The 17,215-nt window shown below is 38.6% G+C and overlaps 1 protein-coding gene across 1 annotated transcript in view; it reads right to left on the bottom strand.

The window, feature by feature from the left end:
- The window catches only part of TC2N (tandem C2 domains, nuclear), a 48,346-nt gene that overhangs the window by 7,192 nt on the left and 23,939 nt on the right, over positions 1–17,215 (bottom strand). The window contains exons 7-10 of the mRNA XM_006879212.1: positions 15,765–15,840; positions 13,945–14,045; positions 13,279–13,395; positions 3,587–3,701 (exon numbers count right to left, since the gene is read on the bottom strand). Coding sequence (XP_006879274.1) covers positions 3,587–3,701; positions 13,279–13,395; positions 13,945–14,045; positions 15,765–15,840 — 409 coding nt within the window. The remainder of the gene's footprint in view (positions 1–3,586; positions 3,702–13,278; positions 13,396–13,944; positions 14,046–15,764; positions 15,841–17,215) is intronic.

Here is a 17,215-nt window from a genome sequence, read left to right as displayed (position 1 = left end):
TATAGTCCTTCCATCTTCTTTTAATGTATATATGTGTGTATATATATATGTATTAGTCTCTCTGAAACTACCCATTCTGAATACTTCCTAGAAGTGGGATCATACAACATATATATGTCCCTTGTGTCTGATTTATTTTATTTAGCATAATGTTTTAAGTTATTTCATTTTGCCTGGATTCACAATCAACATGCATGGGGGTCACCTTCACGCTCTGGTGGTCTTGTGGGTAAGGAGCTGTGTTGATAACCCAAAAGTCAGGTAGTTCAAATCCAATAGATTCTCTAAAAAAGAAAGATGGTGAATGTCTTCTGAGCAATTTATAGACCCACTGGACAGTAAGCTATGAGTAGTTTCTACCTGACAGCACATTGTAACAACATTTTCAAGGCTCATGAATGTTACAACGTGTTTCACATTTTCTTTTTAATTCTCAATAATCTCCCACTGCACATCCATATTCCAATTTATTTAGCTATTCATCTGTTGATGCTTCCACCTTTTGGCTAGTGTGACACTTCCATAAAAGTATCTATGGAGTTTCTGCTTTTAAATCCTTTGAGTAGATATATCCCAGGAGCGGAATCACTGCGTCACATAGCGTCGCTAGGTCACATGGTACAGGATATATTATTGAACACAGATATGAGGTTCTCTCTTTAACTTTTTGGGAAACCAAAGCTCCTGCCCAGTTTTAGTCCCAACAATGTATAAGGGTGCACATTTCTCCACACCTTCATCACCGCTTGCTCGTTTCCTCGTGGTTTTGATTTGTGCCTAGTGGTACAATGGGTAAGTCCCTGGCGGTTAAAGGAGAAAGCTGGCGCCTGAACCCACCAGCCAGTCTGTGGCAGAAAGACACAACAATCAGATTCTGTTGAGAGTTAGAGCCCTTGGAAATCTTATGGCACCTATGACACTTCTGTTCTGCCCTGCAGGGTTGCTAAGACTCAGAATCTACTCAACAACACTGAGTTTGTCTTTCTGGTTTAAGACCACCGATGCTGAGCTTCTCCATGTATGCTTGTTGACCATCTGTTTATCTTCTTTGGTTAAATTCAAGCCCATTTAATTATAACGTATATATCACCTGTTAAAACATGTATCAATATTTCCTTTATCTTTGTTGTTAAATGCTGCTGAGTAAACTGCAATTCATAGCGACCCTAGATGTAACAGCTCTGAATTCTCCCCTATTCTGAGCCAATCTCATTGCCTCCAACACACCTACTCCTATTAACCAGTTACTGTGTCAATCTCATCCAGGGTCTCCCTCTCCTGTGTTGTCTCCCACTGGCAGCATGCCCAAAGTATGTCAGATGGAGCTTCAAAATCTTTGCCTCCATGGAACAATTTGGTTTCACCCTCTCCAGGACAGAACTGTTTGTTCTCTTGGCCGTTCATGGGATGGATATTCAGTACTCTTCTTCAGTACCAGAATTGAAAGGCATCGAGTCTTCTTTTGTCACCCTTAGTCATTCTCCTGCTCTCTAATGCACCACAAGTAACTGCACAAACCATGGCCTGTATCAGGTGCACCTTAGTTTCTATACTGACATCATTGCTCATTAGCACTCTGGAAAGCTTCCTTAAAGCAGATTTTACCAATGCAATTTATCTTTTTTCTCCTGTCTGCTGGTTCCAAAGTGTTGATTGTGGAACTGGGTAAGCTGAAATAGTTAACAATCTCCTCAATCACTTCTCTATCAACTGGCCCAGTGGTGAGAATCTTTGTTTTCTTGACGTTGAACTTCAATCCATATTGGAGACTATAGTCTTGACCTTCTAAAGCAAGTGCTTCAGGACTTCCTCATTTTTGAAAGCTCGATTAGGTCATCTGGATTAACACACATTTTTGATGAATCTTTCTCCAATCCTAATGACACATGTTTCCTCATAAAGCCTGCCTCCCAAATGACTTGTTTTGTATCTGGATTAAAAACATATGGGGACAGGACACATCCCTACCACACCCCTTTTCTGATTTTGAACCATGCAGTGTTTCCTTGCTCTGTTCTAAGGACTGCTTCCTGGTCCAAGTATAGGTTTCACATGAGCACAATTAAGTGTTCTGGGATTCCCATTCTTCTCAAGGTTAACCATAATTTGTTGTGACCCACACAGTCAAATACTTTTGCATAGTCAGTAAAATACAGACAGACATGCCTCCAGTACTCTCTGATTTCAGCCAAGATCTATTTGACATTGGCTACGATGGCCCTAGTATCAAGGCCTCTTCTGAACCCAGCTGGCACTTGTAACACTCAGTGGTATCTCACTGCATGCAAGGACCACATTTTATTTAGCCATTTGTGTGTTGGCAACAGTTGTCTGGTTCTCGGTGTACCACCAGGCCAACCCAAGCATGCAAAACACCCCAATCACTTGGAGAACAAGGTGCAGTGAGTTTCACTGGAGGAAACTGTCTATCCTTCTCTAGCCAAGCAGCTGGTGGGATTTGAACCATGTGCCTTCAGGATTGCAGGACAACTTCTTGCCACTAGGCCACAATACTTGGTTCCAGTTGCTCGTTCCAAAAAAGATAGTGGTTCCAGTGGATGGATGACCTTTTAAAAATTGTCATTCTGTGTAACGGTGTTTTTGAAAGTTCTAAACAAGAAACTCTCACATGGGCCCTTCCCTCTGGCCCTCACTGTTTGTTTCAATCACACTAATTAATCCCAGGTGACTGCGGGCAGCCATGGACTTCCGCATCCCTCCTGCTTCTCCCAGTCCTGCTGGGGCAGGAAGGCAGGCCGAGCCCGGAAGGTGGGACCTCCTCAGCCCTGCAGGCATGGACTAGTCATGGTCCACCAGTGGAAGTGAGCAGTGTCCCACCTTCCTGTGCCTGCGAGGAGCATAGCACTGAACGCACTGCCGTGACCCTTTCTACCAGGAGCGGGGGTGGGGGGAAGAAGGAAACAGGAAGAAAAGTCCCTAACATGTTAAAGACGGCTGTTTCTTGATGAACTTAGATGCTGCAGCTTGATGCCCTGCACCCATCATGTCCCCAGTCCAGGTACAACCTTTTAGCACTATGCGGGGCAAGGCAGATATTGACTCTGGTAGCAATAAGTGCCAATAACATAAATGGGCAGTGAGTCCAGCTATGGCAAAAATAGGTTTGTTTTTGAAAATGTCAATAAAAAAAGAATCACCTCTATGAACTGACTCACTGAATAAAGAAATACATCATACACAGAGGTCACAAGTGGGTGAGGATCCAAAGAACAATGGAGTAAGGTAGACTCAATGGCTAAAACGTGAGACTCAGAAAAGAATTCAAGTTAAAAGGGCAATTTTAGGCGAGCTCTGGTGGCCTAGTGGCAGGAAACTGTACTGCAATCCCAGAGGTGTGCGGTTCAAATCCATCAGATGCTCTGCTGAAGAAGGAGGAATAATCGCCTCCTGTACCAGTCAGATCCAATTTGATGGTACACACATAAAAAATAAAAATAAAAAAAAAATTAAAAAAAGGGCAATTTTAAGAGATACTAAGGTTTTTAGCTCCATCGCAAGAAATGTAGTGAAAAAACAGCTTTGAATGCTTTTTGGAGATTTCATATTGAACCACTGATACACTTACTCAGACTCAGAGGAGTTGAGGAGCTTGGGAGGTACTGCGCTTCAAGAATCTGTACCTGAATTCTGCTATTGGCAGCTTGGAAACAAGTCCCCAGTTCAAGCTCAGCGTGGCAAACCTGCACCAAGAAAGCATCATTTCATAAAGAACAATCAATGTGTTGAGATGATTTCCAAAGTTCAGCAATACACAACTAAGTTTAAGAATATGAAAAGCACTGCTGCTCAACTATTCTTTGTTTCAAATTGATTAATAAATTATATAATTGCCATACCAGATTTTATTTCTAAGTCCTTGTCAACAAAGGTATGAGAGAAGGTTAAGAAGATGAATCTCACCAATTCTAGCTACACATCTACATTCTGAACCTTCAAACTCAGTTGAGACAAAAAGCAGTATTTTTAGAGAAAATGTGAAACAAACACAGGGTTCATTTTCAGAAGGCTTTAGTTTTTTTAATTCTTTTTAAATGTTGTTGTTGTTGTTTACTGTCGAGTAGGAACCAATTCATAGCTGACCCTTGTGCAGGTTTTCAGAAATAGTTAATTGCATGCGAGGAGACTGCCCATCCTTCTCCCAGAGTGACTGCTGGCCTCGAACCGCATGCCTTCAGGATTGCAGCACAGCTTCTTGCCACTAGGCCACCAGAGCTCCACTTTTTTAAAATAGCATATAAAATATAATGATAAGAAACCTAAATGAGAATCCTCACTAATTTTCTAATTATAGAAATCAGTGTTGTTATTCGTTGTCAGTGTGGCTCTGACACATGGTGGGTGATCTCAAGAATAAGAGATTAATATAAAGGATTACTATAAAAAATGCATTTGTGAATTAAGAACTGATTTACTATGCTGAATGGAGGAATAAATAAGAAAATTATCAAGAAGGAAATTAATGAAGGTATGAGGTGGTAAGGCAAACAAAGAGAAAAGGTCAAAGGAAATGAGGTCAAGCAAACAACTGAACAGGAAATTTCAAAGGGCAGTTGAAGAAGACAAAGCAAAGTATCACAATAAAATGTGCAAAAAATTGGAATTAGACAACCAAAAGGGGAAAACACACTTGACATTTTCAAGCTGAAATGACTAGAGAATAAACTGAAGCCTCCAATTGCAATACTAAAAGATTCCACAGGCAAAATATTAAATGACATTGGAAGTTTAAAAAAAATGCTGGGTAAACAGAGTCACTGTACTAGAAAGAACTGGCTGACACTGACCCATTTCAGGTTATTGAACCATGATTAAGAACAATGGTACTGGAGGAGGAAGTCCAAGCTGGACTGGTGGCACTGGCATAAAGTAAGGCCCCAGGAATAGATAAATTGAGATTTTCAGTAGACAGACGTAGCTCAAGCAATACTAACTCATTCATGCCAAGAAATTTAGAAGACAGATATCTGGTCAACTGGCTGGAAGGGATCTATAGGAGCATCCATTTTTTTTAAAAGGCATTCCAATAGGATACGTAAATTATTAAATAATATCATTAGTACTTCATACAAGCAAAATGTTGGAGATGATTAAAAAAACATCTGGAGCAGTACATTAATTAGCAAGTAACTGCCAAAAATACAAGTTATATTAAGAAGAAGCTGCAAAATAAGGGATATCACTGCTGACATCAGATGGATCTTGGCTGACAGCAGAGAATACTAGAAAGATGTTTACTTGGATAATGTGCTATTGACTGTGTGGAAAGACACTGTGGGGATCATAATAAAGTGTGGGTAGTTTTAAGAAGAATGGGCTTTCCAGAACACTTCATTGTGTTCATGTACATGAACCAAGAAACATTCACTGGCCCTGAACAAAGGGATACTGCATGGTTTAAAACCACGAAAGCCGTGCATCGAGGTTGCATCCGTTCACTATTCCTATTTAATATGTATGCTGAAGAAGTCATTCAAAAGGCGGGACTATAAAAGAGAACGTGGCATCAGGATTGAAAGAAGACTTATCAACAACCTGCCTTATGCAGATGGCATAACCTTACTGGCTGAAGGTGAAGACGACATGAAGCAGTTACTGAAGATCGAAGACTACTACAACCTTCAGTATTGATTATCCCTAAACATCAAGGAAATGAAAATCCTTACACCTTAACCTACAGGCAGCACAGATGGAGAAAAGACAGATGTTGTTAAGGATTTCGTTGTACTTGGACACCACAATTAACACCCGTAGAGACAACAGTCAAGAAATCTGATGACACAGTAGACTTGGCAAATCAGCTATCAAGGAAGTCTTTAAAGTTCTAAAGAGCTGATGTCCATATAAAGGTTAAAGTGTGCTCGATCCAAGCCATGGTATTTGTAATTGCTTCATATGCATGTCAAAGCTGAACAATGAACAAGGAAGACCAAACAATTTATACCTTTGAATGGCAGAGTTGGCAAAAAGCAACGATTACACCATGAACTGACTAAATAAGAAATAAATCTGTTTTGGAAGAGAAGTACAGCCCAGGTGCTTGTTCAAAGCACGAATGGTTAGATTTCCTTTCACAGATTCTGGGAATGTTGTCAGGAAGTGCCAATTCCTAGAAAAGGGCATCACGCTTGCAAAAGGAAAAGATCAACAGAGAAGAGGAAGACTCTTGATGAAATGTATTAGCACAGTGGCTGCAGCAGTGAGCTTCATAAGACCAGTAGCGATTGGGAGGATGGGTGAGAGGCAGTGTTCTGCTGTACAAGGAGTCATGGGAGTGGAAGCCACGGCCTTCTCACCATCACATAACGAGAGAGAGAATCGGTCCCATAAAGAATCCCACGTAAGACACCCTCCAGGGAGGTTCTGCTCTGTCCTGCCTGGTGTTCATGAGTCAGAACTGACTGGCACACACAACAGAGAGGCAGAGGGGTCCTGGGTCATGTAGAATGTTCATGTGCTCAGGGACTCACTACCACGTTGGAAGTTTGAACCTCTGAGGATCTTATGAACCACAGTTCTCCTCTGACACACACGGAATTATTATGAGTCAGAATCAACACGATGGCAACTGGGTCAAGAGAGGGGGAAATGAAAAGGTTCTCTTTTTTTAAAAAAAGAATTCTAATTGAGGTAGGTTTATTCTCATCATGGAGAGGGACTGGCAGATTAGCTTTTTTTCATTTAATAAATTTTAATGAAAGTTTACAGAGACTTAGGATTTCCTAAGTCATTCATTGTTGCACTTTTCTCCCTGCCCAATCCCCCCCAACCCCCAAATAACTCTTCTCCTTGAAAAGAAAAAGAAAACCTCTTTCATTGTTATGCAATCCCTCCCCACAAGTTCACTCCACTATACAGCCTTCATTCTGGACTTCTGTAATGACAAGAATATATGTCCCTTTTAAACAGAGTTTATAGCATCCAAATAGAGAAATAATACTATTCACATCGTGAAAAGGAAGAAAATTGGAATAAAGCCACAGTATCATATTGACATATGGCATTAGGTAAATCGCTGCGAAGACCTCTTACAGGTGTTAGGGAGGAAAAGGTCACTCTGAAGACTAAGGTGGGCATAATGGAAGGATTGGAGGAATGCTCATTAGCAAACTGCATTATGCAGATGATACAACCTTGCTTGAAGAAAGTGAAGAAGACTTGAATTTAATGAAGAAGATCAAAGACTACAGCCTTCAATAGGGGCTACATCTCAACATCAAGGAAACAAAAGTCCTCACCACTAGACCAATAGGCAGCATTGTGTCAGATGAAGAAAAGACTGATGTCAAGGATTTAATTTTACCTGGTTTCCACAATCAGCTTCCTTGACTGGAAGTAGCAGTCAAGAACCAAGCTGTGTTACACTGGAGAAATCTGCTGTCCAGGGATTTTTTTTTTTAATTTAGGTTGTTTATTTTTCATTTCAATTGCTAAAGAACAACAGTTTAAACACATGATCTAAAACGTAGTATTTTCAATTGCTTCCCAGGCAATGACTAAGGCAGACCAAAGAAGAATTGAGGTCTTTGAGATGTGGTATTGGAGAAGAGTATTGAATATCCCAAAGACTACCAGAAGAACAAGCAAATCTGTCTTAAAGAAAGTGAAACCAGGGTGCTTCTTCGGCAAGGATGGTGAAACTTCCTCTCAGTTAGTTTGGCCATATTTTCAGGAAGAACCAGGCATTGGAGAGAAACATTTTGGGAAAGGTAGAGGGTCAGTGAGTGAGAAGAAGACCCTCAATGAGACAGACTGCCACAGAGACTGGCACACTAGGCTCTCACATGACAGACTGTGAGGATGGGCGTGGGGGAGGCAAGGTTTAAATCTGTGGTTCATACAGTCACTGCCAGGTGTAGTTAACTTGATGGCACCAGACAACAACACAACAATGCAAGCCATGGTATTTTCAATCACCTCATATGCATGTGAAAGCCAGACAATGAAAGGAGATTGAAGATAATTGATGCCTTTGCATTCTTGTATAGTGAGAATACCATAGACCACCCAAAGAACAAACTTGTCTTACAAAAAGTAAAGCCAGAATGTTCCTTAGAAGTGAACATGACAAGACTTTATCTCACTTACTTGACATGTTATTAGAAGGGGTTGGTCCCTAAAACAGAACATCATGCTTGGGAAAGTAGATCAGTGAAAGAGAGGATTAACACAATGAGTGTAGCAATGGATTTAAGCAGAACAATGGTTGTCTGGACTGGGCAGGACTTTCTTCTGTTGTACATGGGGTATGATGTATATATGTGTGTGTATATATTAGGTTGTTGTTTTTGATTGTCATCAAGTCAAGCACGACTCATAGTGACCCTATAAACAAAAGACCTGAAGCCTTTCTATAACTATCATCATTTCTCAGAGTTCATAGAGTTTACAGAGGCATGTGGTTTAGGAAGTGGATGCCACTCCTGCTTCCAAACCTGTCTTTAAACTAGGAGCTCCCCCAAACACTGTTCACCACGGGCAACCATTATGGCATTTGACACCCCAATGGCACAAGGTTCAGCATCACAGCAAACCCAGATTAGCATATTGACAGAAGAGTGCTGCATGACTTAGAGAATGTTCTTCCAAAATATAATAACATGAGGCCCGAGGGCCTGTGGCCCTTGGGCCCTCCAGGAAGTCTTGTTGATACTTAAGAAAAGGCTTAAATAAAAAATCAGGGAAACATTCCACACGACTCTCAACCAAACAAGAGCACCCTTCTCTCCAGAGTCTGGTCGTCATTCAGTCTCCAAAATTTATATATTATATATATGTAAAAAATATACATGCATATTGTTGATGTTGTCCACCATCAAGTAGGAATTAACTCATAGCTGACCCTCCAATGGCTTTTCAGAGACAATAAACTGTATGGGAGAAGACTGTTCATCTTTCTCCTGTCTCTCTCTCTCTCTCTCTCTCTCTCTCACACACACACACACACACACACACACACACACTGCACTATATAGATGAGCTGAAAAACTTTGGTTCATAAAATTTATGAGCAGGTCCATAGTTTATGATTCAAACAACTTTTTAATGTGCTTAGAGCAATTTCCAATTTAGTTTGGTATTTTTTATCTTTTCTGCTTTTCCTCAGATATTAACTAGTAAACAAAACAAAACAAAACAATCATTGTGGAATATTCATACTTACAAGCTATTTACTCTGATGTATGAAATAACTATGCCAGGAGAAAGTAACCAGAGATTGTTTTCCCACAAAGAAAGGGGAAGGAGACTGTTAAAATTTTACTCAGTTAAGAAAACCAATTACATCATTATCATTATTTTGTTGTTATGTACCATTGATCTGGAACTGACTCATGGCTGACCTTCCAGTGAGTTCTCAGAGGCAGTAAATCACACGGGAGGAGGTTGCCTATCTTTATCTCATTGAGCAGCTGGGAGATTCGAACCACATGACATTGGGTTGACAGCACAACTCCTTAACCCTAAGCCATCAGAGCTCCCATATCATTATAAGCACTTCTTTTAAAAACTCTGGTTCTTTACTATTTATTCCACAGTATATAAATTATTCTTTAACAAATAAAACAATCCATTACAAAATAACTGAGTATTGGAATAGTTCTTCCTCCATTTCCTAATTATAAACTGTGAAATGCTTTTTTTAACATTATAGAATGCTTTCACTTACAGATATTTTTGAAGGTGGTGTTATATCCAAAGAGTAATCCATCTCCTGTGTGCTTAGAGTTCTGAGTGACAGCGAGCATTCCCCAATGGTTTTCTTCCTGGGAGACTGAGTTTGAATCTTAAACACGAGTCTCACCATTTGTAGACTTTGGAGTTTAATAGCAAATACAAATGTTTCCATAAAATCAATAGCCTAAAAAAAAAAAAAGTCCACCCACATATAAGATAAATATTTGAAAACTTTTTAAGCTGATATGCTAATGCAAGATTGTCAAAATAACATTTCATACATTAGGAAGAGTAATTTGACTTATAATAAAAGAATACACTTTTTAAAAAAATTAAATAAAAAATAGGAATAGCTATGATTTACTTTTCTAGAATTTATCCTGAATACTATTTCAAAAAAATCATCCTTCTAACTACTTAGTCACAAATTCAGACCAAGATCAAAGACAAAACCAGGAGAATGAAGAGCTTTTAAAACATATCTTTTATAACAATCTTGAAAATTCAAAGTTACCCTCCCAACTTGGTTTCATGGCATCTTTCATAGTCATAATTCTCTAACAGTAAAAATGGCTCAACAATCTCATACTATAGTTCTCTCACTACCCAAAATCTAACTTGTTCACATTATGAAACAAATCACTTATAAAAAAGGGCTACACTCTATTATTTCCTCCACTATCTCAGGCTTCACTTTCTGTTTTGGTTGTTCTTTGTTCCACCTTTGCAAGCTGAAAATTAAGCCAGAAGAAAAATATGAAACGACTGGTGTAACTTCTCTCATAAATGTCTACGTCAAACAACACATCAGTGTTTTCCAAGGGATGAACATTTTCAAATGTTCTTTTTCTTACTTTTAATATTTTAAAGTTTGCCTTACTATGAACTAACCTCTTAACACTAGACTATTCTTTATAACACTTCTATGTAGAGTATAGCCTTTCTGAAAAGGAGCTTATTAGCAAAAAATCTGAGCAACAGACAATATTTTGAACAGTGCGGTCTGATTTCTACTTTTATTCTAATTGCTTATGTCTAGACAGGCAGAATTATGTTTCTGAATATCTTACAATTGGTTGAACTCATTTTTACTTTCACAGCCTGTAACTGTAGGACCACACCAACAGTAAATTAGCCATAAAATGTTGAATTTTAAAACTCAGATGCATTGAGCTTTCAAATGGGACAAAGGTACTGGTTTATTTCATATTTTCCAAATTTTGCACAATTGGAGCTTCTCAAAGGAAAAAAGCAAATAACTTGATTTAAAACCATGATTTTTAAAAGAAGATATTTCATGCAAGTTTTAATATGACTACATTTTCTCCAGTTTAATTTTATTTAAAAATAAAAAAGTGAAATTATTTAAGTAATATTCGGAAAGCCTTCATTGAAGAGTGGAAGGATCATAACCAGAGTTAAAATTTACTTCCTTTTAGACATCCTGTGATATATATTTTCATAAAGTAGAATTATAATACACACATATAATTTTTCTTATTACCTTTTTAACTATAAGAACACTTTTCTTTGTTCTTAAAAATTCTTTCTTAATTCAAAGTTCCCACACTAATTCTCCATCAAATAGGTATACTATGATTTTTCTCAACTATTCCCCTTGAGAGCATTTAGATTATTTCTAACTTTCCACTATGAACAAAACTAAGAATGCTTACACACATTTTGTGTTTGCATTTCAGATCATTTTCATGGGATAGATTCCAAGTAAAATTACGATGTCAAAAAATATCAGTATTTCAGAGGTTTAATGTGTATTATCAAAATCACTCATTCACTCATTGCCATCAAGTCAGAATTGACTCACGGCTGACTCTCCAAGTGGGATTTCAAAGGCTGCAAATCACAGGGGAGGAGACTGTTCATCTTCCTAGCTTGAAGCAGCTGGTAGATGCAAGTCACACACCCTTGGGTTGGTGGCACAACTCCCTACCCACTAGGACACCAGAGCTCTATAAAATCAAAATACTTTAGAGAAAACTTTATATCATAGTTGTTTTTGTTGTTGATTGCCATCGAGTTGAGCATGTCTCATAGTGACTCTATGAATAAAAGGTGTGAAGTCTTTCTATAACTATCATCATTTATCAAAGTTCACATAGTTTCCAGAGGCATGTTGTTTAGGAAGTGGATGCCATTCCTTCTTCCAATTATAGTGTTAAAAAATTTGCAATTAATAAATAAGAAATGAACAGAGAAAGTAAAGAAAAATGCACAACTTGTATTTTTATGCCATTCCTTCTTCCAATTATAGTGTTAAAAAAATTTGCAATTAATAAATAAGAAATGAACAGAGAAAGTAAAGAAAAATGCACAACTTGTATTTTTATGATTACTATTGAGTGTTCTCTCATGGTTTTTAGTCATTTGAGTCATCTTATTTTTAGATGACATATTCGTGTAGATGAAACTTAATTTGCATGGCAAACACTAACCTTTAAAACCCATATCAGAAGGCAAAATGAACATGTATTTCATAAATATGTTTCATCAAATTAATGCTAGATCTGGAACTATAAAACCAAATTCATGATCATAAGTGTTCCACGCATAGTAACTGGCAGTGTTTTAAAAAATTAATTGCATTCATGTAATTATTTCTCAAAGCAAAAGTAGGAGTGAGAAAGAGATAAAAATACCAACATTTATTTTCCTTGGATATAGTAAATACTGTGTTCTTAGAGATAATTTATTTTCTACATCATTTGTTATTGTTGTGTGCTATTGAATAAAGAATGACTTATGGCTGATAGTAAATTGTACAGGAGGAGAATGCCCATTCTTCTCCTGTAGAGTAGCTGGTAGATTCGAACTGCATGTCTTTGGGATTGCAACACAGCTTCTTAACCATTAGGCTACCAAAGCTCTCTTCTATATAATTTAGGGATTAAAAATTTATTCTAAGTGTTTAGGGGAGCTCTGGTGGCCTAGTGGCAAGTAGCTGCAACTACAATCCCAGAGGCAAACGGTTCGAATCCACCAGATGCTCTGCTGGGTAAGGAGGGACAATCTCCTCCTGTACCAGTCAGATCTGATTTGACGGTACACGTACACAAAAATAATAAAATAAAAAAAAATTTTTATTCTAAGTGTTTAAACATTTGACACTGAAATATCAAATATTTTTGAAACTCAAAATTATTTTAAAGGCACAAGATGCCTAATTTGTAGGTTTCCCCCAAATAAAACACTTTTTTTTGTTTTTGGGTTTTTTAAACTTTATTTTATTAATTTTAATGAACATTTACAGAGATTTTGGATTTCCATTCATTCATTGTTGCACTTTTCTCCCTGCCCACCCCTCACCCCAGTTTGCTCCTCTCTTTGAAAAGTAAAAGAAAAATTCCTTCATTGGTATACAATCCCACCACCCCAAGTACATTCCACTATGCAACCTTAATTCTGGACTCTTGTGATAACCATAATACCCTATCATATATCGCTTTTGAACTGTTCTCTCCCTCATCTGTAAAACCTATTTTTATATATGACAATTACTTTTACATAGATAAAATTGACAAGAGAAAAGCAGAAAAAGAAGTTTGGACACAAACATCAGCTACTTACATTCGAACCTTCTTTAGCTGAAGACTTGAAATGAACTGGTTTGGGCAAAGTTAATGTTCCCTTAACAGAAATTGTAGGAGCATCTCCACAACTGGAGGGCCAGCTTAAATCTCTGCACTGAAAAATGAGAGAATGTTAGGGGAAATCTGTGATCATATAAACACCTGATTTTTTTATGACTAGGTAAAAATTATAAAAGTGACTTTAGTTTACAGAGATCCCCCTCTTGTTTCAGCCACATTAAAATAATTTCAAACATGATTGCAGACATCCTACTACTTTCTCTTTTGCAGTAAAATCACACATATTTTTCTCATAAGTAGAGGTTTATTTTCTTTTGATGTTTTTGCTTAGTATTATTTTCTGCCAAATATTTAATTCTAAATTCCAAAGAAGATATTGGCCCATTCTTCATAAGGAAACAGCAGAAGGTGCTTATAATATTTAAATGTTGTTGTTGTTGATTGCCATCGAATTGAGCACAACTGATAGCGACTCTATGAACAAAAGGCCTCAAATCTTTCTATAACTATCGACATTTATCAACTTTCATAGAGTTTTCAGAGGCATGTGCTTTAGGAAGTGGATGCCACTCCTGCTTCCAAAATAGTATTATTTAAATGGCCTATTTTAAAAGAAAAGTCAGTGTTAATTATCTTGATTTACCTGTAAAACTGTGATCCAGATCTGTTCTACCGCAGAATTATAAAATAATTTCACATTCAGTCTCCCAAACTCTTTTTCATCTCCGGAGAGCGTAATTGTATCTGGAATGTAAAAGAACAAAGATGTTTAATACTGACCCATTAACTTTGATATCATCCAGTTTGAAGAGCACAAATGAAAAGCACTACTAGTTTGAAAACTTTTTTTTTGAGAAGCCAAACCAAAACCCAACCTACTGCCATCCAGCGGATCCTGACTGACCGAAACCCTGCCCAACAGAGCAGACCGGCCCAGAGGTTTCCCAGGCTGTAAATCTTCCCAGAGGCAGGCTTCCCCATCATCTTCTCATGGAACAGCTATGGTGAGATACAGCGACGCACACACCAAGACAACAGCGTCTAAATGCAGTTAGACATCAGGGAGCTCAGGAGGTGCGGTTCAGAGGCAGTTGTGAAAACCTACTGGAGGGTCACCTCCGACTTGATGGCACATAACGACGTGTGCACGATTTAGTGACAAAGCTTAACTTCTTCAAATCGTGTGACCACTCTCCCCATCTTTTCTGAGTTGTTCCTTCCCTATTAGCATAAGCTCATTACTCCCAGAGTTTGTTAGCTAATCTTTACAGTTGCTATTGTTGCTTTCATCTTATCCATGAGGACGTCTTGTCCTCTTGCATTGTGCTTTACTACGCTTAAAAAATGCTGTGTGTTATTGAAAAGGGGAGGTTCGTGGCAACCCTGTGTCCAGCAGGTCTATGAGGGACATCGTCCCGACAGCATGTGCTGACTTCATGTCTCTATGGTATATTATGGTAATTCTTGCAATATTTAAAACTTTTTTATAAAGCTATTGCACACTAAACAGACTACTCAAACCACTATCGCATCTATATGCTAATGTTGATGATATGTGATACATATTTGTGTATAAATACATAAATATGTTGACAGAATTCATATGTAGATACATGTACATATATATATCAGAGCTCAAGTATATACTACATGGTTTATATTCACCAGATGCTCCACAGGAGATAGATATATGTGTGTGTATGTTTGTTTGTGTGTGTGTATATGTATGTGTGTGTATGTATATGTGTGTGTGTGTGTGTGTGTGTGTATAATATTATTGTTGTGTACCATTGAGTCAGAACCAACCCACAGCTGACCCACCAGCAGGTTTCCAGCCACAGTAAATCACATGGGAGGAGACTGTCCATCCTTCTTCCGTGGAGCAGCTGATGGCCTCAAACCATGGAGCAGTTTAAATATAAATATATATGTACACACACATATGCATATACATACATGTTATTGTTGTTAAGTGCCATTGAGTCGTAGACAACTCTTAGCAACCCTATGAACAAAAGACCTGAACACTTGCATGACTTTCATCATTTCTCCAAGTTCATAGAGTTTCCGGAAGCAAGCTATTTCAAAAGCGGATGCCACCACTACTGCTTCCAAGCCTATTTTAATCAGGGAGCTCCACCAAACACTGTCCACCATGGGTAACCATTATCACATGTGGCACATCAGTGTCACAGTGTTTAGCATCATAGCAACCACGAGTTACCTCTGTACAGCAAATGGGACAGATCAGTGCTATACCACTCAGAAGAATGTTTGACCAAAGACAATTAAAACCAGGCCAGAGGGCTGCAGATTAAAATCACCCACCTTTGGCTTGGTAGCTTAACTTTCTATCCACTAAGCCAACAGAACTCTCTCTATGTTATACATACACACACACCCCACCTGGACTTTCTACCCTTAATTTACTTAAGAGAAATTGGAGAATACTTCATCCCTTACCTAGGCTTCTGTTACTCCCCTGAGAATTCTTCCTTGAAGAAGAACTGCTGGGTACACTGGAAAATGAATCATGTCTCTACAAAGAAAATTATTCAATCAGAGATAGGGTGTCAACCATGAAAGACTGTACTACTTACACCCCAGTGCCCGTCCTAGACTCAAGCTGCATATGAACCATTTTGATGGCATTTCCAGTCAGAATATCCCACTTTTAGACAGTAAAAGAAGAAAGAGCTTTGCGTGTATGTGTTTTATCAGGGACATTTTAAATGTTTTACTACTGGACAATCTCCTCCCATGTGGTTCACTGTCTCTGAAAACTCACTGGAGGGTTAGCTATGGGTCAGTTCTGACTTGACAGTACACAACAACAACGACAACGAGACAACATATGTGAAAACTCACTTCTTTGGTTTGGTTTTGTAGGAAGGAAAAAGAGTTTACTGTTTAAGTTTCATACTTGAAAGCACTCATGAAAAGCAGACCACATTTGGAAGTGCCCTTTTACCTAAAAACCCGTAAAACAATAGATCTCGATGTGCGGCTCCTCTGAATCTGCCCAACAGCATTACCTGGGACTTACTAACAATGCTACCTTCAGGCCTATTAAAAACCAAAACAAACCCCACAAAACCCAAAGCCCCTGTTGTCAACTTGATTCTGACTCCCGGAGACCCTCCGCTGTGTTCCTGAGGCTGTAAATCTTTTTTTTTTTCAACTAAAATTTATTATTTCAATTGTTATTGTAACAAAAGTTTAAAGAAAAGTTAGATTTTCATTAATTCATTGTTACACATTTTACCCTCTCTCCCTCACTGCCCCCTACCCAACTTAACTTTTTGTTGTTGTTGTTATGTGTCATCGAGTTGCCTGCAACTCATAGCAACTCTGTGTACAACAGCCCTAAACCCTGCCCTATCCTGAGCCAATCTCATTGTCTCTGACACACCTGCCCCCATTATCTCAGTCACTGAATCAATCCTTCTCATCAAGGGTCTTCCTCTCCTGTGCCCTCCAATGAGGTCCCTCTCCAAGGACTGGTCTCTCCTTGCAAAATGTCCAAAGTATGTCAGAGGAAGCTTCAGAATCCTAGCCTCCAAGAAGTAGCCTGGCTATACCCTCTTCAGGACAAACCTGTTTGTTCTCTTAGCAGTCCGTGGTATATGCAACACTCTTCTCCAACACCACAACTCAAAGGCATTGATTCTCCTTCTGTCTTCCCTAGTCATTGCCCAGCTCTCTGATACATAGCAAGTAATTGCAAAGACCATGGCTTGTATCAGGTGCACCTTAGTTTCCAGATTTGAATACATTGCTTTCGAGAACAGATTCTTCCAATTTCCTTCCCCCTCCTCCCTTCAAATTGTAAACCCCATGAGTAATCTTAACAGAGGAGACTGCCTCATGCTTCTCCTGGGGAACAGCTTGTGGGTCTAACTGCTAATCAGTTA

The sequence above is a fragment of the Elephantulus edwardii genome, unplaced genomic scaffold (assembly GCF_000299155.1).
Source record: "Elephantulus edwardii isolate Elephantulus edwardi_28Jun2011 unplaced genomic scaffold, EleEdw1.0 scaffold00002, whole genome shotgun sequence".
NCBI classification, from domain to species: domain Eukaryota; kingdom Metazoa; phylum Chordata; class Mammalia; order Macroscelidea; family Macroscelididae; genus Elephantulus; species Elephantulus edwardii.
Note: the sequence above shows the minus strand (reverse complement) of the source record. Positions and strands in the feature narration are given on the sequence as shown.